The 26245-nt window shown below is 39.8% G+C and overlaps 1 protein-coding gene across 12 annotated transcripts in view; it reads right to left on the bottom strand.

Annotated features, from left to right (window-relative positions):
- CR2 (complement C3d receptor 2) overlaps window positions 1-25946 on the bottom strand; it is a 47600-nt gene extending 21654 nt beyond the window's left edge. For 2 of the 12 annotated variants that reach the window (XR_014815721.1, XM_084976921.1), the window contains exons 1-15: window positions 25555-25772; window positions 16316-16415; window positions 15794-15879; window positions 14870-15265; window positions 13542-13718; window positions 13357-13459; window positions 12626-12711; window positions 11054-11443; window positions 8921-9109; window positions 8736-8835; window positions 8421-8503; window positions 7402-7809; window positions 6372-6548; window positions 6204-6294; window positions 5826-5902 (exon numbers count right to left, since the gene is read on the bottom strand). Coding sequence is in view for 8 of the 12 variants with exons in the window: in XM_084976921.1 (XP_084833047.1) it covers window positions 5826-5902; window positions 6204-6294; window positions 6372-6548; window positions 7402-7809; window positions 8421-8503; window positions 8736-8835; window positions 8921-9109; window positions 11054-11443; window positions 12626-12711; window positions 13357-13459; window positions 13542-13718; window positions 14870-15265; window positions 15794-15879; window positions 16316-16415; window positions 25555-25612 (2521 nt within the window). In the remaining 4 variants the exon portion in view is untranslated. Of the gene's footprint in view, window positions 1-5825; window positions 5903-6203; window positions 6295-6371; window positions 6549-7401; window positions 7810-8420; window positions 8504-8735; window positions 8836-8920; window positions 9110-11053; window positions 11444-12625; window positions 12712-13356; window positions 13460-13541; window positions 13719-14869; window positions 15266-15793; window positions 15880-16315; window positions 16416-17704; window positions 17885-25062 lie in introns of all 12 variants that reach the window. The other 10 variants (XR_014815723.1, XR_014815724.1, XR_014815720.1 and 7 more) reach the window with 9 other exon arrangements.
- Between the last annotated feature and the right edge of the window lie 299 nt (window positions 25947-26245).

Raw genomic sequence — 26245 nt, 5'->3', positions numbered from 1 at the left:
GAGGAAGATACAATCAGAGAGCAGTCACTCAAATAAGCCAGCATACAGATTTAATCATGAACATGCTTCAAACAAAATAAAATTAAAAAGAAAAAAATAAAAGAGTCATCAAAACCATAAAATGTGGGCAAGGGATGTTAGGAGGTAAATAATCCTTTTTGTTTGTATGTATGTCTCTCTTCTTAATTTTAATATAATAATGAAGTGTTTGAACTTACAGGACCATCAGGCTAAAACACACAATTATGGGAAGGGGTTAGCATACTTAAAAAACAGGGCAACCACAAGCCAAAACCAAATATTGCATTTGCAAAAAATGAAAAAAAAAAAAATACACTCAAGCAGATAATAACAGGAGACCATCCAACCAAAAAAAAAAAAAAAAAAAAAAAGAAGAATGGAGAACCATAGAATCAACTGGAACACGAGGATCAAATGGCAATAAATAATCATCTATCAATTATCACCTTAAATGTCAATGGACTGAATGCCCCAATCAAAAGACACAGAATGGCTGAGTGGATAAAACGGCAAAAACCTTCAATATGCTGCCTACAAGAAACTCACCTTAGGACAAAAGATACATATAGATTGAAAGTGAAAGGCTGGGGAAAAGTATTTCATGCCAATAGACATGACAGAAAAGCAGGAGTTGCAACGCTCATATCAGACAAAATAGACTTTAAAACAAAAGACATAAAGAAAGACAAAGAAGGACACTATTTAATGATTAAGGGATCCATCCAAGGAGAGGATGTTACTATCATCAACATATATGCCCCAAACATAGGAGCACCCAGATACATACAACAAATATTAACAGACATAAAGGGAGATATTGATGAGAATACAATCATAGTAGGAGACCTAAATACCCCCCTCACATCAATGGACAGATCCTCTAGACAGAAAACCAATAAAGCAACAGAGATCCTAAAGGAAACAATAGAAAAGTTAGACTTAATTGATATCTTCAGGACACTACATCCAAAAAAATCAGAATACACATTCTTCTCAAATGCTCATGGAACATTCTCAAGAATCGACCACATATTGGGACATAAAGCGAATCTCAATAAATTTAGGAGCATAGAAATTATCTCAAGTATCTTCTCTGACCACAATGCCATGAAATTAGAAATCAACCATGGGAAAAGGAAAGAGAAAAAACCTACTCCATGGAGACTAAACAACATGCTACTAAAAAACCAATGGGTCAATGAGGAAATCAAGAAGGAAATTAAAAACTATCTTGAAACAAATGATAATGAAGACACAACCTCTCAAAATCTATGGGATGCTGCGAAAGCAGTGCTCAGAGGGAAATTTATAGCAATCCAGGCCTTTCTCAAAAAAGAAGAAAGATCCCAAATTGACAACTTAACCCTCCACCTAAATGAATTAGAAAAAGAAGAACAAAGAAGTCCTAAAGTCAGCAGAAGGAAGGAAATTGTAAAGATCAAAGAAGAAATCAATAAAATAGAGACTCAAAAAACAATAGAGAAAATTAATAAAACCAAGAGCTGGTTCTTTGAAAAGGTGAACAAAATTGATAAACCCCTGGCCAGACTCACTAAAAAGAGGAGAGAAAGAACCCAAATCACCAAAATTATAAATGAAAAAGGAGAAATCACAACGGATACAGCAGAAATTCAAAAAACCATAAGAGAATACTATGAACAACTATATGGCAATAAGTTTGACAATCTGGAAGAAATGGACAATTTTCTAGAATCTTACAGCCTGCCAAAACTGAATCAAGCAGAAACAGACCAACTGAACAGACCAATCACTAGAAATGAAATTGAAGAGGTCATAAAATCACTCCCTACAAATAAAAGCCCAGGACCAGATGGCTTCACAGGTGAATTCTATCAAACATATAAAGAGGAATTGGTGCCCATCCTCCTTAAACTCTTTCAAAAGGTTGAAGAAGAAGGAATACTCCCAAAGACATTCTATGAGGCCACCATCACCCTCATTCCAAAACCAGGCAGAGATACCACCAAAAAAGAAAACTATCGCCCAATATCATTGATGAATATAGATGCAAAACTTCTCAACAAAATCTTAGCCAACCGAATCCAACAACATATCAAAAAAATTATACACCATGACCAGGTTGGGTTCATCCCAGGTTCACAAGGATGGTTCAACATACGCAAATCAATCAACATCATACACCACATTAACAAGAAAAAAGTCAAAAATCATATGATCATCTCAATAGATGCAGAAAAAGCATTTGACAAAGTTCAACATCCATTCATGATCAAGACCCTCGCCAAAGTGGGTATAGAGGGAACATTCCTGAATATAATCAAAGCCATTTATGATAAACCCACAGCAAATATAATCCTCAATGGGGAAAAACTGAAAGCCTTCTCACTCAAATCTGGAACAAGACAGGGATGCCCACTCTCACCACTGCTCTTCAACATAGTTTTGGAAGTCTTAGCCACAGCAATTAGACAAACAAAAGAAATCAAAGGCATCCATATAGGAAGAGAAGAGATCAAACTGTCACTGTATGCAGATGACATGATTCTATACCTAGAAAACCCTAAGGACTCAACCCCAAAACTCCTTGAACTGATTAATAAATTCAGCAAAGTGGCAGGATATAAGATTAACATTCAGAAGTCAGTTGCATTTCTGTATACCAGCAATGAAGCATTAGAAAAGGAATACAAAAATACGATACCTTTTAAAATTGTACCTCACAAAATCAAATACCTCGGAATACACCTAACCAAAGAGGTAAAGGACCTATATGCCGAGAACTATAAAACCTTAATCAAAGAAATCAAAGAAGATGTAAAAAAATGGAAAGATATTCCATGTTCCTGGATTGGAAAAATCAATATTGTGAAAATGGCCATCCTACCCAAAGCAATCTACAGATTCAATGCAATCCCTATCAAATTACCCATGACATTTTTCACAGAACTAGAACAAACAATCCAAACATTTATATGGAACAACAAAAGACCCAGAATCGCCAAAGCAATCCTGAGAAACAAAAACCAAGCAGGAGGCATAACTCTCCCAGACTTCAAGAAATACTACAAAGCCACAGTCATCAAAACAGTGTGGTACTGGTATCAAAACAGACAGACAGACCAATGGAACAGAATAGAGAATCCGGAAATTAACCCTGACACCTATGGTCAATTAATCTTTGACAAGGGAGGCAAGAACATCAAATGGGAAAAGGAAAGTCTATTCAGCAAGCATTGCTGGGAAACCTGGACAGCTGCATGCAAAGCAATGAAACTAGAACACACCCTCACACCATGCACAAAAATAAACTCCAAATGGCTGAAAGACTTAAATATACGACAGGACACCATCAAACTCCTAGAAGAAAACATAGGCAAAACACTCTCTGACATCAACATCATGAATATTTTCTCAGGTCAGTCTCCCAAAGCAATAGAAACTAGAGCAAAAATAAACCCATGGGACCTCATCAAACTGAAAAGCTTTTGCACAGCAAAGGAAACCCAAAAGAAAACAAAAAGACAACTTACAGAATGGGAGAAAATAGTTTCAAATGATGCAACTGACAAGGGCTTAATCTCTAGAATATACAAGCAACTTATACAACTCAACAGCAAAAAAACCAATCAATCAATGGAAAAATGGGCAAAAGACCTGAATAGACATTTCTCCAAGGAAGATATACAGATGGCCAACAAACACATGAAAAAATGCTCAACATCGCTGATTATAAGAGAAATGCAAATCAAAACTACCATGAGATACCACCTCACACCAGTCAGAATGGCCATCATTCATAAATCCACAAATAACAAGTGCTGGAGGGGCTGTGGAGAAAAGGGAACCCTCCTGCACTGCTGGTGGGAATGTAAACTGGTACAGCCACTATGGAGAACAGTTTGGAGATACCTTAGAAATCTATACATAGAACTTCCATATGACCCTGCAATCCCACTCTTGGGCATCTATCCGGACAAAGCTCTACTTAAAAGAGACACATGCACCCGCATGTTCATTGCAGCACTATTCACAATAGCCAGGACATGGAAACAATCCAAATGTCCATCGACAGAGGATTGGATTCGGAAGATGTGGTATATATACACGATGGAATACTACTCAGCCATAAAAAAAGGATGACATCATGCCATTTGCAGCAACATGGATGGAACTAGAGAATCTCATACTGAGTGAAATGAGCCAGAAAGACAAAGACAAATACCATATGACATCACTTATAACTGGAATCTAATATCCAGCACAAATGAACATCTCCTCAGAAAAGAAAATCAATCATGGACTTGGAGAAGAGACTTGTGGTTGCCTGATGGGAGGGGGAGGGAGTGGGAGGGATTGGGAGCTTGGGCTTATCAGTCACAACGTAGAATAGATTTACAAGGAGATCCCGCTGAATAGCATTGAGAACTATGTCTAGATACTCATGTTGCAACAGAAGAAATGGTGGGGGAAAAACTGTAATTGTAATGTATACATGTAAGGATAACCTGACCCCCTTGCTGTACAGTGGGAAAATAAAATTAAAAAAAAAAAAAAAAAAAAAAAGAAAAAAAAAAAAAAGGTGAAGATGTAGATCAATGCATTGTGATTGAGGAAGTGAAGTCAAATAGCAAATTATTAATAAAGAAAATAATTCTGTTTTTAGTAACCAGCAGGTCAATTAAAGGTATAGGGGAACAGAATTAAGCTCTTTTGACATGGTACATCTTTGTGCTGAGGGGATATAATAGGTTAGCCAAGAATATTTTTTTCATTTTTGATTTTTGAATATTTTTGATTAATTGTTGATTGAACATCTTTTTTTTTTTTTTTTTAAATGGCTGCACCCATAGCATATGGAGATTCCTGGGCCAGGGATTGAATCCAAGCTGCAGTGGCAACCTATGCCACAGCTGTGGCAATGCTGGATCCTTTAACCCCCTGCTCTGGGCTGGGGATGGATCCCGCACATCCACAGTGATCTGAGCTACTACAGTTGGATTCTTAATCCACTGCACCACATTTCAAAGTACACTCTGAAAATGTACTTTTTTTTTTTTTTTTGTCTTCTTGTCTTTTTTTTAGGGTTGCACCCAAGGCATATATAGGTTCCCAGGCTAGGGGCCCAATCAGAGCTGTAGCTGTCTGCCTATGCCAGAGCCATAGCAACGCAGGACCAGAGCCACATTTGAGACCTACACCACAGCTCATGGCAGTGCCAGATCCTTAACCCACTGAGCGAGGCCAGGGATTGAGCCCATGTCCTCAAGGATGCTAGTCGGGTTCATTAACTGCAGAGCCACGAGAGGAACTCCTGAAAATCTACTTTTTGACGAGCAACTTTTTCATCTACAAAGTAGGGATATTTAACCATATTTACTTTAAATTAATTAATTATAATTATAATAACTGAGGTCTGTAGTCTTATGCTAATGTTACAGATAAGAGGCTAGAGTTCCGAGAAGTTACATAAATTGCCCCAGATTAAACAGTAGGACTAGAATCTGAGTTTATATCCCACATCACTCCCCATTCTCTCCACTAAACTACACTGGAGAGAAATTAAGGAGGTGGCTCATACTCACTGACTTCATTATTCTTATTCTCCCATATCACACAAGAGAACTGGTACCTAAATGCACTTAAATTAAGTAATTGCTTTACTTGAAGTAAAAAGAGGTGACAAGAGAACAAAAAATTGTGCAACTATAACTGTGGACAAAGAATCTAATATTCTTAATTCCATAACATGCCTAAAACAGACATTTCCCAGGAAATGCATAGATCTCACATTATTCTAGACCCTTCGTTATTTTTCTACTCACCTTTACAAAGACGAATTTCCATATACCAAGGAATTGTGTCTTGACAAAGCTGATAAACACTCTCACTCAACCGGTACCTAGAGACAGAGTCATGACAATTTTGTCATCTGGTGACCACCAACCTAAGCAAGTGCTCTTGGCTTAAAAGCAGACACATTACTTCCAGGACAAGCAGCAATAGGAACAAAAATGTAGTCACCATCAGCACAACCCATTCATTGCATATCATAGTTTCCATTGATAAAAAATGGAAGGGTCAACACTTCTGCCAACACGTGATGGAGTTGGGGGGCGGGGTTTGGATATAAACTCTATCACTGAGCTTGCAGTGGACTCAGATGTGCCAGACCTCGTTCAGCCGAGACCATCCTCACTCACCCTTCATCACAAGAAGAGTTAACATCTGGTCTAATAATTTGGTTCGTGGGTTTTTTAAAGACTTGTTTTCCTGAAGGATTACATTCTGCCACTAAGAAAAGAGAGAAGAATGAGCAATCAACTCAAGGCGGTCGCAAAAGCAAAACACTGACACTCAAAGCGTGGCACCTTTGCATGTGGGGACAGTGGGTATCCACACTCCATCAATGGTACAATGTATGGATTCTTCTCCCACTAGCACATAGCCAGGGTCACAGCTGTATTTTACGGATGTTCCCGGATCAAAGCGAATCACATGTTTATCTTCTTTCTGACCATGGAGGATTTTAGGAGGTGCTTGACAATCTAAAGGAAAGGCAGAGAATTTTTCTTATGTAAACAAATAGAGAAAGAAACTGAGCTCAAGAAACTGGCATTAAATGCTACGATTCCACTCCCGTGGCAGTGGTACAGAAGTCACTTTGCAGCTCAGTTTTGGGTGATTTTAGATCAGTGGCTCTCAATTGCTTTTTTTCCCCTGCACTTAGGCTGCTGCAGATTTTGTTCCATTCTCAATGGGTGTTTCAACTCCTCTTCTGTCTCTTCCTTTCTTAAGGAATCACTTTGTACACTTTTAATGGGTGATTCTGACCTATCTGTGGGATGGAGTCTTCACTGAAGTCTCTTCTAAGAAGTCACTGTTGGAGTTCCCCCATGGTGCAGTGGCTTAAGACACCCGCTGCAGCAGCTTGGGTCACTGCGGAGGCTTGGGTCCCTGGCCTCATCAAGTGGGTTAAAGGTTCTGACACTGCTGCAGCTGTAGCTTTGTAGGTCTCAGCTGTGGTTCAAGTTCAATCCCTGGCCCAGGGACTTCCACGTATCGTGGGCGTGGCCATAACAATTAAAAAGGAGAAGGAGAAGAAAAAGAGGAGAAGAAGAGGAAGAAGTCACTGTTAAGACAAACAATCATTTTCCTCATTTTTTTTTTTTTTTTTTTGCTTAAAGAAATCACTTAATTTAGTGACCTCTAATGTTTTCTCCTCCTGTGGACAACCTTACAAAATGAATGGGGAACAGGATTTTTAAAAAGCTTTCTATATAATTTATATTCTCTATATTTAGTTTAATTGTGGGACCTGGAAAAGGCCCTGCTGAAGTCCGTAACCCCTTCTCTAATGCTTCAAAAGGATGAAGCAGTGGCACCTGTTGGAATACCCACCCTTTTCACAGACTGGCACCGATGGCTCCCACGCGCCTTGGGCATTACATCGGATTTCCTTGCTGCCCTTCATGGTGAAGCCAAAAAGGCAGGCAAATACCACAGTGTCATTATACGAATATTGATCTTTCTTCCTGGATGATATTTGGCCTCTTAGGATCTGGGGAGGTGGACACCGAACCTCAGAAACAGAAAGTTCACAGTGTGGGGCAGGTCCACTCCAGATCCCATTCTTCTGACTATCAGTGGTGCAATGCATGGTGCTCTCTCCAATGAGGATGAAGTTTACTCCTTCCTCTGGGCCCGGGTCACAAGTGTAAGTGACACTGCTCCCATAGGGAATGTTCACAGAAGAGCTGCCCGTGTGTCTTCCATTGCGAATAGGAGGAGGTGGTGAGCAAAAAATTTCTAGGAAATTGCAGAAAGAAATGACAAGATTGCAACTGAACTATAAATAAAGAATGCCTCAGGTGTTGCTAAACCTCACTCTTATAGCCTAGGTCCAGGGACAGTAATATTTGAATCTGTAATGAATCTGTCAAAGGAGCTATCACAATATAATTCAGAAAGTATGATTTAAAACTTCATTCCTGAAAGTATAATTTGCTGATCCTTTGATTTCTTTTACCAAGTATATAATCTCCTTTATGTGCATGGCCTGGCTGGCAATTATACATAGCTCTCAGAGAAAGAGAAGCTTAGGGGGTTCTCTAGTGGCTCAGTGGGTTAAGGATCCAGCATTGTCCCTGCGGTGGCTCCGGTCACTGTAGGTTTGATGCCTGGCCTGGGAGCCCTGTTTATCTTGAGTAAGCAGAGGAGGTAAATAAAGAGGTAATTCAAGGATGCTTCAGTGAAAAACATATCCCTTAAAGATCAAAAGATCTCTAGGAGAGATCTTTGCTCTATAGGATGATGCATAATAACAAGTGAATGAAAAGCTTTCAGTTAAGCTGAGAATGTGGTGTCCTGTTGAACCTCTGGCCAAGGAACTGGTTGCAAAACACAGTTGCCTAACTTACTTTCGCATATGGGCATCTTGGTCCAAAAAGGACGCTGTCCAACAATTACACACTGGCTGGAAGGTGAGCCTAGTAATCGATACCTGGAGACAAAGGGAGGTCATTGAGAACTATCAGGCAGAACAAAAGCCTCTATTTAAAATCCAGCACAATTTCACTTAATGTGTGTATACCAACTCCTCTTATCAGCATTACGTCTCACAACCTCAATCTGTCCATCGACCCTCACAGAGTAGCCTTCTGAGAGCTTCACGGTTTACACCGTGCATGTATAAGTCAAATGAATTAAATCTCATTGGATTTCTGGACACTCACCCTTCATTACAAGAAAAGTGCACAGTCTCACCAACCCGTAGACTCTCGGACTTCTTTATCTGCCCATTAAGAAATGGTCCTGGAGGTTGGCACTCTGCCTCTAAGAAAACAAGCCAATGATGAGCAAAGTGTGGCAAGGAACATTATAGCACCAATTCTTAACATTGATTGTAAATTTAAGGTACCTTTACACGTGGGACTGACAGCATTCCAGTTTCCTGAAGACAAGCAGCGAATGGTCTTTTCTCCAAGAAGCAAGTACCCAGGCTCACAGCTGTAAGTCACAGAAAATCCTGGGGCAAAGGAGGCAACATCCTCCCCTGTGTGACGGCCATGGGTGATTGTGGGGAGTGATGGGCACTCCAGTGGGAAATCTTTACACAAACACACCAAGAAAAAGTTCATCAGATGACAGCTCCTTCACCATCTCTATTTTGACTTAGTACATACATCCAAATAAATGATACATGATCTGTGGTAAGTGGTTGTCATTCATTTTCAATTCAGCCTTTTAAAGATCAAACAGGCGTGGGGTTAGGGGTATCCATTTAACACCACAAATAGTATTTTTAAATTTTTCATTACATTTTATGGGTTATATTTGCCATGTGAATATTTTCAATTACCAAAAGAAAAATTTGTCTCCATTCACACTTTTATCCTGCCCGTAAGCCTATTCTCCATCCCCAAAGTAGTATGTTATTATTTAGGGAGTTATCCTGCCAGATATTAGTAATATAGGTTTGGGGATCCCATATGTTTCACATATATATATACACACACACACATATACACACATTTTGGGTATTTGTGTATACTAAATACATATTATTCTATGCCTTGCTTTCTTTGCTTAATAATCTGGATCTTTCCATGTCAGTAGATATAGGCCTGTCTAAATCTTTATAAAAGCTTGTTTTCCATGGCCATCCTATTTTGTGACTATCTTCAGATCATCCCTGCCTCCAAGATTATGTAACGATTTATAGATAGAATTATATTTTTCAGAGTCCCATCATGGCTCAGCGAAAACAAATCTGACTAGTATCCACGAGGTTGCAGGTTCAATCCCTGGCCTCACTCGGTGGGTTAAGGATCCGCCATTCCCGTGAGGTGTGGTGTAGGTCGGAGATGTGGGTCAGATCTGGTGTTGCTGTGGCTGTGGTGTAGGCTGACAGCTGTAGCTCCAATTCGACCCCTAGCCTGGGAATTTCCATAGACCATGGGTGCAGCCCATAAAAAAAGAGAAAGAGAGAGAAGGAGAGAGAATTATATTTTTCAAATATAATTTTTCAACTCTTTAATGAATTTAGAATTTATCAATATTGTTCTTCATTGAGAAAATAAATACCTAATTTTGATGGTATAATTTTTGCCAAATATAGCCAGTTCCCATAATCACATAACTGAAATCCAGATTTAGATTTTGGCAGCAACATAAAGCAAATCAAGTAAGAGGGACCAGAAAAGTAAGAGGGAAATGAAGTGCTTTACAGTAGTTACTATTTTCAAGGTTTCTGGATTTGGAATGTTACCTTAGGAGATGAGTTGGGAAAATAGAGGAAAGAGTGGATCACTCAGAAAGTAGTTATAGAGGCCAAAGAGAACAGGGCATCATTTCTGCCAAATTGTATTAACAGCTTTTATAGATAAATTTTAAATTCATTGGGTGTGTATTTGTTATTTGCCACATTTCTTCTCATTCTAACAATAACCCGATTGTGACTCATCGGGTTCCTAAGAATCTAACATAGTGTCTGTCCATGAGGATACGGGTTTGATCCCTGGCCCCCCTCAGTTGGTTAAGGATCTGGCATTGCCTCAAGCTGCTGCGTAGGTCTCATCCGGTGTTACTGTGGCTGTAGCGTAGGCCAGCAGCTGAGGCTCCAAACTGACCCCTAGCCCTGGAAATTCCATATGCCACAGGTGAGGCCATAGAAAGAGAAAGAAAACAAACAAAAAACCACCAATAACCCAGGTATATAGTTGAAAGCCACCCCATTCCCACATTCCCAACCAACTCTAGCCCTCATTCTTGTGAACTTTATTCTATCCACTTATTAGGTGTGTTCAGTTAGATTTTTCCCATACTTTACCATTCGTTGCTTTACTGATGTTTATTGAATGAATATTTATATCCCTCCATGACTAAGAAAAAACAGGACAACATAATTTTCACCCTTTCCCTGGCTTCTTCCCTCTACTCCCCCCCACCACCGCTGCCATTCACACATCCACACTGCTCTTTGTTTTGAAAGATACCACACCTGATCTGCACAGCAATGCACCTTACTCAGTTTTATTTTCCTTCTACTCACCACTCTCACAGGTTGGTAGTGGTGTCGGTCCCCAGGTTTTATTTGCTCGGCACCAAACTGTTTTGTTTCCTTTCATCGTGAAGTTGGCATTACAGGTAAAGGTCACCGAATCACCATGTCTGTATGGTGGTCTAGATATTCTACTTTTGTGTCCCCCTAGTACTGTGGGCTCAGGGCAAATAGAATTTTTATCGTAATATTCACAGACAGGAGCAGCTTTATCCCAGAATCCATTCACTTTGTCTTTACTTATACAAAAAAGAATCCTTTCTCCAATGAGGCGGAAGGAATTCGAACAGCTGTACCTCACCACAGAGTTAACAGGTATGGGACCAGAAAAATAACTATTCCGTCCATTTTTGATAGCGGGAGGAGGGTCACAAAAAATCCCTGCAAAATAAAAAAAAAGAAAATATGTCATCACATTGATCATGACAAGATTCGAATTTAGGTAAACGACCCAAATATAGGTCACATCACTTTTTCAGAAATAGACTTAGAAATGTGTATAATTTCTTTCTTACTTACATATATTCCCTGCCTATCTCCGAACTCCTAAATTCTTACCTGTTTCTTGCTTCTCAGAAAACAAAACAATGTAGGACTATAAGCCATCTTGACCAAACAGTGATAATGAAACAGAATGTATTGAATAACTCTGTGTTTGATCAACTTTAAAAATGAAACAAAAGAAAACAGCACTTGAAAATAACACGTTAATGCCATACTAATCTCACGTGGAGTGGCGCCATGGACAAATGAAATGTGGGTTCAGTAGACCTGGTTTCAAATCCCCGCAGTCATTCAATAGCTGTGTAACTTTAGGCAGGTCTTACCCTCTTTAAGCCTCAGTTTCCTAGTCTAGTATAATTCAAGGTCGTAATGAGAATCCAGTGAGATAAATGTACCTGAAAAGGGGGCAAGTACAATACCTGGAACATACTAATTATGCAACACCTGTTTCAATACACAACAGAGGCTACAAGTAATGACACCACATTCTCTCCTCTATGAAAGTTCCTGCAGCCTCACTGCAAGTCATTGGTCATCTTTTGATTGTTGGTCCCCTTTGAAAAGCCACAGGAAGTGATCAGAGGTTTGGAATAATGATCTCATATCCTTTGTTTACTTGTCCTAATGGGCATGAAGAATTTTAATTGTTCATAGCTGTGTTGGTATATGACATCTTTCCTGAGTGAGTTTCAGAATAAAGGAAAAATCGCCAGCCTCCAAAACTTCTGGTTGATTTCCATTGAGCTCCAAGAGTTGGTGATCAGGTGAGAAACTGGCATAAGAAGACACAGCCAAACCATTTCAGCACATCAATGCTACTCATTTTCAGTAGGGGTAACTTTCGAGAGACTTTATCCTTATACACACAGAATACTCAATACCATATGCAGTCAACTAAATAAATTTAGTTTTGGTCTGCATTCTAGAACATACAAAAGAGTGGTATATATATGTTCAAAGCACATATATTGATAAGACTTTATAATTAATAAATGCATGAGAACACACCCCAAATCAAGAGGCACAACCCCTGCTAGATTATTTTTGCTTTCTACTCACGTTCACAGACAGGAAACTTATTATTCCAGAGTACTCTCATTCCTTCTGAGACACACTGACTAGAAGATGAGCCATTTAACCGGTACCTTAAACAATAAGGGGCAGCAAATCATCACCAGCGCAAATCATTTCTCGGTCACATGGAATTAATCACTTCTCTCAAGAATATAGTATAAATGTGTTCTACTTTTGTAAGCATTTCAGGCTTAAGGAAAATGTCCAAGATCGAGAATGAGCTCAGCTATGTGAAGACCAGGCCGTTTAAAAACACAGAGAAAAAAATCCTAACAACTCGTACTTTTCTTGAGTTCTCTCTTTCCTCTTTGGCATCCAAAGGTCAAGATTCTCTTCATCATTTAGAAGGAAACAACGTCAATTCCTAGTGAAGGAAACATCAAAGACCTCGTTCCCTAAGCTTGCCTCAAAGAACTCCTCTCACTGAATCTCCATCACCTACTCAGTCTCTGTAATAGAAGCGTAAACTTCTGAAAACTTTGCTTTCTCATATGATGAAAGAACAATCCTTAGCATTGGTTGGCCATGCATAATACACACACTTGGAGAAAATCAATGGGATTTGCTTAATAACAGACTTCTTAATCATAAAGTGTAGAGAAAAGGAAAGAAAAAATCAGAGAGATGAAAAATTTAACCATCTTTAGAGATCACACTTTGCAATGCTTATCTATGGATCAGAGGCCCCAGTTCAGCCCCCATCATCTCACACTCACCCCTCATCACAAACAAAGGAAACCTCTGCCCCAAGCTGGAAATTAGGAGGAGCTACCACACGACCGTTGAGAAGCTGGTTTGGAATGGCATCACACGATTTCACTAGGGAAAAAGAGACAAGGCTGGCACGTGAAGAATCAGGAAACAATTGAGTTTCCTTAAGATGGAATAGACCTGTAGGCACCTTCACATTTGGGGGCTGAACGGCTCCAGGTTCCCAAGGATGTACACTGCACAGAGTTAGTTCCAATGAGAGCGTAGCCAGGCTCACAGCTGTAGGACACTTCCTGTCCAACTGTAAAGAATTCCTCATCCATTTTGTTATAATTACCATGGTGGATATGAGGAGGTGGTAGACACCCTGAGGAAAGAATAGGACCAGAGGCCTTTTATTTCTAAAATAACTTTCTTCTCTACAACCTAAGCCAATTTGGGGTTGCCAGGAGTGGGATGAAGTGGACATGTCAACTCTCCTACATGTAAGGCAGAGACTCTTTTGCGTGAGGTGCAGCGGGGCTAACGTTGTTACCTCTTTTAGCCATGATGAACCTTGCAGCTGTGTGCCTTCTGCAGTTTGACCTACACCAGGACACATTACTCCCACTGATCATTTTCCCATTTCATTTAAATGGACATCCTCTCATGAATATTGTAGTCAAGGGAAAATGATAATGCTTTTTTTTTTCCTTTTTTTTAGGGCTGTACCTGTGGCATATGGAGGTTCCCATGCTAGGGGTCCAATGAGAGCTGCAGCTCCCAGCCCACACCACAGCCACAGCAACCAGATCTGAGCTGTGTCTGTGACCTACACCACAGCTCATCGCAATGCCAGATCCTTAACCTATGGAGCAGGACCAGGGATTGAACCCATATCCCCATAAATACTAGTCCAGTTTGTTGCCCCTTAGCCACAATGGGAACTCCTTATAACGGATTTTTACCATCAAACTCTCCTCTTTCTTCCTGTTCCCCAAACTACTGATGAAGTCTCTGAGCCTTGTGGGAGCAGATCGCAAAGTTGCCAGGTTTTTAGTAAGTCAGACATTGCACAATAAGAGTAGAGGAGAAAGGGAGAATGAGGGAAGAGACTCAATCTTAATTCTAGCCTTATTATATAAAGGTTGCATTTTTAATAGGTAAGTGTTTAATATATACAATAATTTGAATAAATTGTAGATTGGCCAATTTCCCCCATTGACCTGGCGAATAGAATTGAGAGTTTATTTTATCCCTATTTAAATAAAATCTAATCATATATTATTTTAATCATGTAAAAATCTCTGATCATTGGCTCTAGTCTGATTTCCCCTACATTGACATATATCTAGCACTTTCCCAGAATATAGTAAATTTCCCACCTCTTCAACATTTAGATACCACTTTCAAATTCTTTAACCAGGCTATCCAACCACATCCACTATCTTTATCCTCCTCTCCTCATAGATATCATATATCTATGCCTCTAAAAGTCTCATTTTATTTCTAGAGCCCCAAAGTTTTATCCCAACTCACCCTTGGAGCACCTTGGCAGTGGAGGATTCCATTCACCGTTTAGTTGGCACCACACTATGTTGCTGCCTTTCATGGTAAAGCCAGGCTTACACGTAAACATCACAGAATCATTTAAGGAAAACGAACGCCTAAATCCAGATTCCATAATTCCATTTTCAACATCTGGCATTGGGCATTTGACTACAGGAATACACTGAGGGGGAGGGCTGCTCCAGATGCCAACTTGATTATCTTTGCTGGTGCAATATATTGACTTCTCACCCACAAGATCAAATAGCTTTTTCCCATTCTTCCCAACATGGCACTCATAAGTAACCACCATTCCATAGTAAAAGTTCTCGTCATTGCCGTAAAAGTCTCCATTGGGGATGGCTGGGGGTGACTCACAAGGAATAGCTTTTTGGGAGGAGGTAGGAAAAGAGAGAAGGCATTTAAATGTTTTACTTTCTGGGAATTTTGTCTTAATTCTTGCAAACTAAACTTCCACCAAGCCGACAATTAATCTATATTGTTGAAGTCTCAAAGATGGTTCTAAATGGGAAGCAGCAAAGTAGGAAGATAGATACACAGAACTGGCTTGATTTAATAAAACTGGTCTCCAGTCCCCACCCCCAGAGTACAGAAAAACTGTTACAAAAGGCATCTAGGGTGAGGTACATTTTACTTGGAATAAAGTTGGCAGTGTGTAATTTTGTAGTACATTTTAAATTCGACAACTTATTCACTATGAAATAACTTATCTTCAAAGCAAAGTGTAGTGAGATTGCGGGCATGAAAAAAGATAAGCCAAATTTCTGTGTCCAGAACTACTTAAACCAGGTGTAACTCTCCTCGGTACTTATTTTGATGTATAGATGCTTGCTTTCCCTCAACAAGGGGACAAGAGGAATTACCTGGCCTGAATAAATGGAAAACTTTACTCACATTCACAGATAGGCATGTCCTTATCCCAGGTTACAATATTGTCTGAGATAATACATGTAGCAGATGGATCACCAATGAGTCGATATCTAAAGACAAAGAGATGAGTGATCATCTCCCACTGGACATTTTAGGAAAGCCCCTTAAGCTCTTTTTCCACTGAAAGAATGGCCAAGAATAGAACATCGTGTATGACAAGTAATGGAGACAGACTAAGGGCTCATACAAAAGATTCAACAATCTAAAGACAAGTGAAATTTGACCTCCTGGTCAGTAATGCTGAAGATTTAAAACTGGAATAAGAGTGGCCCAAACTTCTTTCTAAAAGATTCCTAAGGATCCTTTCTAGTGGGTAATGCTGAAGCATTGTCTCTGGAGCCGATCAGAGAGGTGATTCTGTTTTTGATTATCTTTGTTTTAAAGTGGGTGGCATTTACTCAGATCTCTTTTGGAAGATGGGGGATTTCTGGCTGAAACTACTATTCTACTATTCATGTACTCTGGAACTGTCTCCTGCCAACTCACCCTTTATTACAAGAATATGTAATTGTTGACCCAAACACGATACCCATGGGTGCGAGGACAGAGCCATGGAGGAGTTCTCTAGGACTCACACATGATTTGCCTATAAGGGAGAACAAAACAAAACAGAATTTGGGACTGGGATTTGGGGGACTTTTGTGTTTTATATTAAATTCCAACCTGACTGGACTCGCTGAATAGCCTATTTGTGTTTATCCAAATAAATTTTTGACATTTACAGAAATTCTGTCTTTCAAAGCATAGTCCATAACGCTGTTAAAAGCACACAGTCTGTTTTTCTGAGCATGGATGCAAACATTATTTGTAGTCAACCATAATTTAAAGTCTCTGTTTACTTTTTTTATATTGTCAATTGATGACAACATCTACAAAGTTTGTGGCTCAAAGAAAAACCTCACAATTGTTATTTCTTTTCTGTAACTCATTCTCTTGCCCCTGCCCTTAATTCAACTGATCACCAGGTTTTTGTGACTGGATTCCAGAAATCTTTCTCTAGACCAGCAATTTTGCCACTGCTACAATTTCCTATTGGATCGCTGAGCAATAAAACATATCTTTCTAATGCTGGTCGCCATTGGTCAAGTACATCTTCTATACCACCGAATACGTTATCTTTCAGAAGTGCAAATGGGGTCATGCCACTCCCTACACTTAAAAACTTACAAGGACTTACCACTGTTTATCGGAAAAGAATGCATGGTTCATCACAGTTAAGCTCCAATCCATTTAATCAACTACTATTCCTCACTGTGTACCTTATATTCCAAGCACACTGAATTTTTCTATTTTCCAAAGACATCTTGTTCTTCCATTCATTTGTGTTGGCATATTATACTGTTTCCTCTGTCTATAATGCCTAGATTTCCCTTGTCTCCTAGATAGTTTTCTCTATGATGTCATAGGATTTTATCTCCATGAATAAAATAAATTATACCACAGTATAGTACTTGCTTTACAAATAATACAGGAGTTCTTCAAAGACAGAGACTACCAGATTAATTTTTATATTTCTCCCACCCCATCAGCCAGACTGCTTCATACTTAGTGGTTACTCAAAAATATTTATTGAATTGAAAGGAGTAAGAATGAGGCGAAACTAATACTCCTTGTATACAAACTTCTAGGCTCACACAACCCAGTACAGAGTCCATAGAACAAGGATATGGAAATTATAGGATAAATAGAGTTGGTCAGCTGTGATGGCAACCCTAATACTGAAAACCCTTAAGAGTAAAAGAAAATATGAAGAACATAGGAGCCCCCTTAATTTGAAATTACTTACTAATTTGCTTCTGTTTTATTTTGAATATAGCAGGTTATCTCATAGAGACATGGTATAGACTCAAGATTCCTCTATTACAGATTACTCACGTTTACATAATTGCTGAGCATCTGACCACTTGGAGGTCTCTAAGCAGGTGATAGAGAATGACCTCTTGGTATACCCAGGAAGGCACTCATAGTCCCAAGTTGTCCCAACAGCAAACTCAGACTGATCACTCTGAATTTTAGGCTTAGCAAAAGGATACTTTGGCAGGAATTTACACTGACCTAGAGACAAAGACCACAGGAATATCAAAACTAAGAGTGACTAACATCTCTATTCTGCTTCTGTTTTGTCACCACTTACATTGACAACTTTGATCTTTAGGAAGTAAACCTAAAATCTCATTACTTGTTGGAGCAAAGAATATACATCTTACAGTATGAATATATATACACAGAACTCAGGCGTTCAAAGACTTTTTAGGATCAACTTTGAAGGAAGAGCTGGAGAAAATCAATTTTTAATAAAATTCCATAAAGACCACGGAGTTGTTCCATCTTCTTACAACCTTATAAATAAAAACCGAACCTTACAAATAAAAACTTTTCTGGGATAGCACAGGAAACGAGTGTGTCAAAGACCTTGTAAGCTGATCACATCTATGATCCTCTAAAACTACTTTAATGAATTAACATTACTATCTCAGTCTTTAAACCTTTAGGTCCTAGCAAGAAGAAAATAGGTGTTAGTTATTATTTTTCATTACTTTATTCCATTAACCTAGAAGAGTTTTATGCCCCCAAAAGAGTTTAATAAATACTTCCAGATGGGTACTAGATAAAAAGAGTCAGTCATTTCAAGACACTTCCCTGTGACTTAAAATAATGATGATGATAATGATGATAGCTACAATGATGATGAGAAAACAAATCTTATTCTAGGAGATGGGTAAGAAACTGCAACACCCACATACCTGAGGAGGTACCTAGAAAAGACTTTTTTTTCAGTATGAAAGAGAATTAAACTCTCCACTCCAGAATGGTGGTATATTTAACTATCAAATTTATGTCTCCTTTTTCAAATAAGTCTGAGACAAATATGGTGTCAAAGATCAAATATAGACTAACTGACACGAAGGCAAACACAGAACTCCCAAGGGTACAGCCAAGGCTCAGCCTTTCTGCAGCCCAACACTTCTGTTGGAGAAGTCAAATAGATGGGATCTAAGAATAGCCATTACTGATAGGGCTCAATTCTCACTGTAGGTCTCCTATCTCTTTCCTCAGCGCCTTTGGTTTCCTCCATTAACACCTATAAATGTCCAAGTTCATACCTTTGCAAAACAGCAAGGCTCAACAGGGAAAGTCAGGGCTTGACCTCAATGAGGACCAACCTCATGACTGTCCTTATTTGTACCAATTCATTCTAACCAAGTGATGTAACCTGCAATTATCCACTCTGAATAAGGACAATCTCCACAAGCTGGAAGATTGCTTTGAATTTACAAGATTTAATCAGTAGCAATGACATGGACTAAGAGGTAACTAAGATCTTGAAGCAGCAAAAGTAGAAGGGTACTTTATAACTTGACATTCAGAGGTAAAAGGAGATAAGAATCACACTTTGTGGATAAGAAACAATGGGGAATTCTTATCTCCAATAAGGAGATTTAGGGATTCTCTCTACTGGGGGCACTAGCTCTTATTAGTAATGAAATTGCCAAAATCCCTGGTTATAGGGCAGACTTTCCAGCAATCATGTTCTCTTCCATATCAGAAAAGGAAAGTTAGTCTATGAAACACTAAGTAACATGAGTTTTCTTAAGGGTCATTTGACCCTCTTCACATCTTTATCTTTTTAAAACCAAGAGTAAAAATCAGTGTAGATCATGACTGGATCTAAAACAGAAGATAGTGGTAAAACATTGACAGATACATTCCTCCAACTGTGTTAAAAACTAACTAGGCAAAGGAGTTTCTAGATAACAGATTTGGATCTAAGGGGATTTACCCGGAAAGGCTTAGAAATCCATTTGAAATGAATAAAGAACAAATACATAGGATAATAAAAATAAAACTGAAATTGAGGCCGGAAAGCAAGTAGGAGGAGAAATTATTATTAAGAATGAGAATTATTATAATCAAATATCATAACACCAGGATTGCTGGCTATTTGATCATTTTTGAATGGCAGGTATGCATATTAACCAAGGTCCTGTCTTAAGCATGGAACATGGATCAGTGAACACTGGATGCAAGGCCCCCACCCTCCTGGAATTTCTATTCCAATAAAGGGAGGCAGACCATAACTAAATACCAATAAATAAATAGATAGTATGAAAGGTAATGAACAGATTGATGTAATGCACTGGAAAATGGAGGGGACAGGCTGGCATACGACTTCAGTTATGATGGTTAAAGAAGGCTTGTGAAGAGGAGACATTTGAGTTATAATTGAAGGATAAGAAGGTGCCAAGTGCTGGGTAAAAGTGTTTTAGGCAGATGCCTAACAGCAAGGATGGATTTACTATGCTTTAGGGATAAACAGAAGGCAAGTGAGGCTGGAAGGCAGTGATCAGAGTGGTATGGGATTGAGTCAGGAAGCCCAGCAGGATGGGTACATAGGGCTTCTTAGGCCACAGTAGGATGTCTGGACATTACCCTGAGTGGAAGGCATTGCAGAGTTCAAGCAAGAGAGTCACTGATTTAACCTGTAAAAAGAACAGCATTTGAAAGTTTCGAGAATAAATCTTAAGAGTTATTATCAAAAGGAGAGAATTCCTTTCCTTTCTCCTTTTCTTCTTTCTTTAAAAAAAAAAATTGTATCTGTATGAGAAGATGGATATTAGCTGAAACTTTTGTGGTAATCATTTCACAATATATGTAATTAAACCATCATGCTATATTCCTTAAACTCATGCAGTGATGTATGTCAATTATTTCTTGATAAAACTGGAAAAATGTGTGTAAAAAATGAATAAAATAAGAATAATAAAAAACAATGCAATGTATAATCACTCTGAAAAATAAAATACTTAAGTATAAATCTAAAAAAAATTGTCTTGCACCTGGGTGGAGAATGGACTTTTAGATGTAGGGAGTGAAGTCTGGAGCGTATTACAGAATTCAGACCAAAAAAATGACACTTGGACACAGGGAAACAGTGAAAAGTTGATGAATTTGGAATATATTTTAAAAGCAAAATTGGTAAGACTTTGTTGTACCAGATGTAGGGCAAAGGGAATTAGAGGATTTAGCAGTAGTTTTTAGTCTTTTGACTTGAGCTACTTGATTGATGGTAATACCATATACTAAGACCGGAAAGGAGCAGGTGTGTGTGTGGGGGGTGTGGGGTGTGCAGAATTGATTCCACCTTAGACTTGGTATAATTAATACACTCAATGGACATCAAGATGGAAATGCAATTGGATATACAAATTTGCCCCTGAGGAGAGAGCTCAGGGCTATAGATAATACACATTTGAGTCATCAACATATAAACAGCATTTAAAGCCATGAGACTGGATGAGAGCTCTTAGGAAGAAGGTATGGAGAAAAATAGAAGAGGCTGAGGGCTGAGCCCCAAGACTCTAAAATATTAAAGACAGGGCAAAAGAGACTAAGGAGGTACAGAAAAAATATAAAGGAATTTCCTGTTTTGGAAGATGAGAATTAAAACTGTTTTAAGAGGAAGGGAGCAGTCAGCTTTTGCTGAAAGACTGAGAAGAATAAAGATAGAAAAATGACCATTGGATTTGTTAGCAGATGGTCAGTAGTAACCTAGCTGAGAGTAGCTTCAGGAAAATGATGGGGAAGGAAGCCTGTCTGGAGTGGGTTAAGGAGATCAAGAATTGTAAGAAATTTTGCTGAGAAGGATGAGAAGAGGGATGCCAAAGTGGAGTTCCATTGGGTCATGAGAAACCTCCTCCCCCAACCCAAGAGGGGATGCTCTGGAGCATATTTAACTGCTGATGGGGGTCCTCCAAGGGAGAGAGATGCAAATGAATGATACAATACAGGGGAAGCAAAGTCCTTGCAGAAGTAAAGCTTGTGCACAAGCAAGAGGGGCTGGAATGTGATTATGACTACAGATTGAGGAGCTGACTTTTGCCAGGAGATAGGATGCTTTTTCCATTGTTAAATGAGGAAATAGAACTTTCTTGTTGAATTCCTCATTATGGCTGGTGCTAGGGATTCATCAGCCCATAAGAGCAATAAAGGCTTTCCCAGAACTTGTATTCCAGTGAGGGAACAAACAAATAAATAAATAAGAAAGTTTTATATGATGGCAGGTGTTCTTTGGAAAACAGAAAGAACCCAGAGATTACATGGAACACAGTGACCTGGGGTATGGACTGCTTCAGGTAAGAGTCAGAGAGTCAAAGAGTGACAGTGGAGCTGAGACCTGAATGTCAAGGAGACAGGTAAGGGATAGTGGCAGGAAGAGCATTTTAACAGAGGAACACCTAGTGCAATAGCTAAACAAGCATGACCATCTAAAGAATAGAAAGAAGGCCATTGTAGCTGGAGCAGAGATAGTGAGGAAGGAGTACAGAGAATTTCAGAAAGAGGAAGAGGCCTCTAGCTGAGGTTAAGAAGCATGGCTTTTAACCTAATGTGATGGGAAGTCCTCAGCAGCTATCAAGCAGAGGAGAGAAAGGATCTGAGATCTCAGATGGAGGAAGATGATTAGAAAATAAGGGAATTCCTATTTAATGATTTTGTTTTCTTTCTTTCTCTCCCTCTTTTTTTTTGTTTTTGTTTTTTGTTTGTTTGTTTTTTTAGGGCATATGGAGGTTCCCAGGCTAGGGGTCAAATAAGAGCTGTAGCTCCTGGCCTATGCAACAGCCAAAGCAATGCCAGATCCTTAACCCACTGAGCAAGGCCAGGGATCGAACCCTCATCCTCATGGATCCTGGTCAGGTTTGTTAACTGCTGAGTCATGATGGGAACTCCTGATTTTGTTTTCCTAATGTTGGATGAGGTGACGCTGTTAGTCAAGGCAGGAGTGAAGTTGAAGAGTGCAGGCAATTTGAATTTGTTTATGCAAATAGACAGAAGGAGAAAAATGAAATCACTCTGAGAAGGAAATTTGCTTCCCGTGAGACTTTGCTCATAGCACTGTGCTCTATAAGACACTTGCTTCAGAATCTTCCAGCATGCTTATTAAACCTCAGCCACACCTCAAACATAGGAATCTCTGGAAGGTGACATGGAACCCAGAAACCTGCATTTTCAAAAGGCACCATAATTCCTCAAAAAGTTAAAAACAGAACTGCCACATGCTCCAACAATTGCACTTCTGGGAATATATACAAAGGAAATGAAAACACTAACTTGAAAATAAATATGCACCCTCATGTTCATAGCAGCATTGTTTACAATAGCCAGCACATGGAAACAACCTAGGTATCCGTCAATAGATGAATGGATACAAGAAGTTGTGGTGTATATATATAATGGAATATTATTCAGCCATGAAAAAGCAAGAAAATCCTACCATTTACAACAACAGGGATGGACCCTGAAGGCATTATGCTCAGTGAAATAAGTCAGAGACATACAAATAATGTAGGATCTCACGTGTGGAATCTAAAAACAAAACCACAAAACTCATAGAAAAAGATCTGATTTGTAATTACCAGCAGCTGGGGGTGGGAGGAGGGAGAATTGGAGGAAGGTGGACAAAAGGTTCAATTTTTCAGTTATAAGAAAACATAAGCACTGGTGAGGTAATGTACAACATGATAACTATAATTAACATGTCAGTATGATACATAGGAAAATTGTTGATAGAGTAGATTCTAAGAGTTCTCATCACAAGGAGAACATTTTTTCTTTTTATCTACATGAGGTGATGAATGTTAACTAAACTTCTTGTGGTAATCATTTCACAATATATGTAAATCAAACCATCATGCTGTATACCTTAACCTTACATAGTGATGTATGTCAAATATTTCTTAATAAAATTGGAGAAATATGTAATACATACATACATTTTTTAAGAGGCATCTCAAGAGTTTCTTAAGCATGCTCAAGGGCAGGAATTGGCCAAAAGCTAAGGAATGGTCTGGGGAGGGTACAAAGTAGGAGCAAAAGTCAGGAGGAGGCGTGGGCATAGCATGAGCAAAGGACCCTGGGGTGACTGTCAGGCAAGAAGGTGAGCAGTCCATTCATGATAGGAAACAATGGGGAATCAGGAGGGGCATGCTTAGGTCAGATCCAACTACAAAAGGCTTGAAAAGTTGAGGACATTAGATATTTTTTGAAGTCCACAGGCAGTAGGAACCCCTTTCAGATTTTTGAACAACAGAGTAGAACAATGAAAAAAAAAATTTAATTTTGATTTTCACCATTGGGAAGGTTAAAGACTGGTATAAGAATGACCTGTAGGAAATGAGGTTGTTACACAGGTAATCATAATGAGTAGAATTAGAATACTGGTGTAAGAATGCTAAGACAAAAACAGAAGCACCCTAGCTGTGACAGCTGACAGATGGGTACACCTGATCTTCAACATGCCTGGAGTTACGTGACCAAGGAGGGTCCTGCTCTGGTCCTGGAAGGGGATGCTCTGGCATCCTTAGGAAGGGATAACAAACGGGCAGGGCGCATGAAGACATTGATTTTCAATTCATAATCCTCTCTGAAATTTAGAAATAGGAATGGAATACTGGCAACAAGTCAGATATGTTAGAGAAAGCTGTAAAAGTGCATTTGTTGAAAGAGAGTTCATATGTAGGAGAGAGAGAGATGAAGATAATGGCTTGGGGAAATGGTCAGTTAAGGGTCAGGAGAAAGTTAAATGTCAGGAAGCAGACAAAGTGGGTTGTAATAGAACCAGTGTATGCAGTCTCCCTTAATAAGCTGGAAGTGGTTAAGCTTACATGTTGGCTCCATAAAATCAGGTCCAGACAGTCATCTTAGTACTGACTTTTAGCAGTATCACCTAACTTTCATTTGCCTTATTTCATCTGATATCCAGGGCAGCTCAGAAAGGGTAGAGCTGCTCATCACAAGCTTGGTTTTACAGATGAAGAAACTGAGGCTCAGGGAGCTATGGACTTGCCAGAAGTCACACAGGTATTGAGGTCTGCATACAGTAAACTTCTTAATAAACTAGGAATCCACTGCACTCTGGAAATTGACTGTGAGACCCATCTTATCACCAAGACACTCTAATCTTAACAAATTACAATACTTGTTTCAAATTAAGCCAATGTGGAGGAAAAAAATGATAGTAAATATTGATCCCTTCTGGAGCCCTTGCCATTTGTGTTACTCACATAGGGTCATAACACAAAGGACTGTAGTTTTTATTCATGCATCAGCTTTTCTAAACTCTAGGTGTTTATCATTTAAGATCTCTTTACCAACATCACATCGAAGTTCAATATGTGTACATATATATATTTGCATATATATATGAACCATGTCTGGGAATCAGACATTATTCTTACTGTGGGAAGGCAGCAGGAGACTGTGCAGCTTTTACTAGACAGGAGCGAGTTCTGTGTATGCAGAAACTCCTGCGCCAGCGGAGCATGCAGCCCAGTCTGAGCTCATCATTGTAGGTTTTTGGACTCGTAGCCCACACGCAGGTGTTAGCGCTAGCAGACCTCCGTCACAGAACGCTGAGTATCCCCGGAGTCCCCGGGGGGGTGGGGGTAGGTGGGGACGGGGGAGCCCTGAGGGCACTGAGCGGGCATTCACGCCAGGAGCCAAACCTGCAGATCCTGGTGATGCAGCCTGCAATTCTGGTGACCCCAGACCCGGATGAGCGAGTGAAGACATTCAGGACGTCTTCGGGAGTTCCCCAAAGCAGGGGAGAGGCAGGCAGTCGTCCTGCGGGGCTCCCTCGGTCTCACGTTTGACTCCGCTTTGCATCGCAGCCCAGAGGTCGTCCCTGCCCCAGACGCATCCCTACCTCCGTGCTCCCACTCCCAGCTCACCGAGGACCCCTGGCACGATGAGAGCCAAGAAAACCCAGAGGGGGCCGGAGGAGCCCATGCCACGGCTCCAACCCCAGCGGCGTGATGCGTTCTGAGACCCGCGAGCCTCCGGCAGCTCCGGTAGGACAGGGCAGGAGAAGGCGGCAGCTGCAAACAAGAGAAGGTGGGCCCTTAAGTAGTATCTAGCACCACGTGCTAACTTGAACGCACACCTGCCGGCAGCTGGGGGCGGGACGCCACGCGGTGAGGATGACTGAGACTGCTACAGGTTGGGAGGGGCTGGTGGGCGGAGGAACTCTGACCCAGTCTCTCTCTCAGACGCTAGTCTTCAGGGCACTGGCTATCCAACTTTTTTTGACAGCGCAGCACAGTGCATCCACTTTCGCCTCTCTGGAGAACTGAAAGGAAAACCCCAAAAAATAGCATTCACCTTTATTAATATACAATGCTCTATTCTATTCTATCCTTTCCTTTTAAAAATTCTGATTCGGATTCTCTAAATTCATTTAAAAAGTCTTTAATATTTCCAACTCTTATTTATTTATTTATTTATTTATTTATCACTTTTTAGGGCTGCACCAGGGCGTGTGGAAGTTCCCAGGCTAGGCAGGCTAGAGACTGAATTGGAGCTACAGCCGCCGGCCTACCGCACAGCCACAGCCAGGCAGGATCTCAGCTGCATCTGAGACCT

The sequence above is a fragment of the Sus scrofa genome, chromosome 9 (genome assembly GCF_054392235.1).
Source record: "Sus scrofa isolate SSC_HxYL_T2T_F1_AM1 chromosome 9, Sscrofa_HxYL_maternal_Yorkshire_Landrace_v2.0, whole genome shotgun sequence".
NCBI classification, from domain to species: Eukaryota; Metazoa; Chordata; class Mammalia; order Artiodactyla; family Suidae; genus Sus; species Sus scrofa.
The sequence above is the reverse complement of the archived record's forward strand: the minus strand, read 5'-3'. Positions and strand labels throughout refer to the sequence as shown.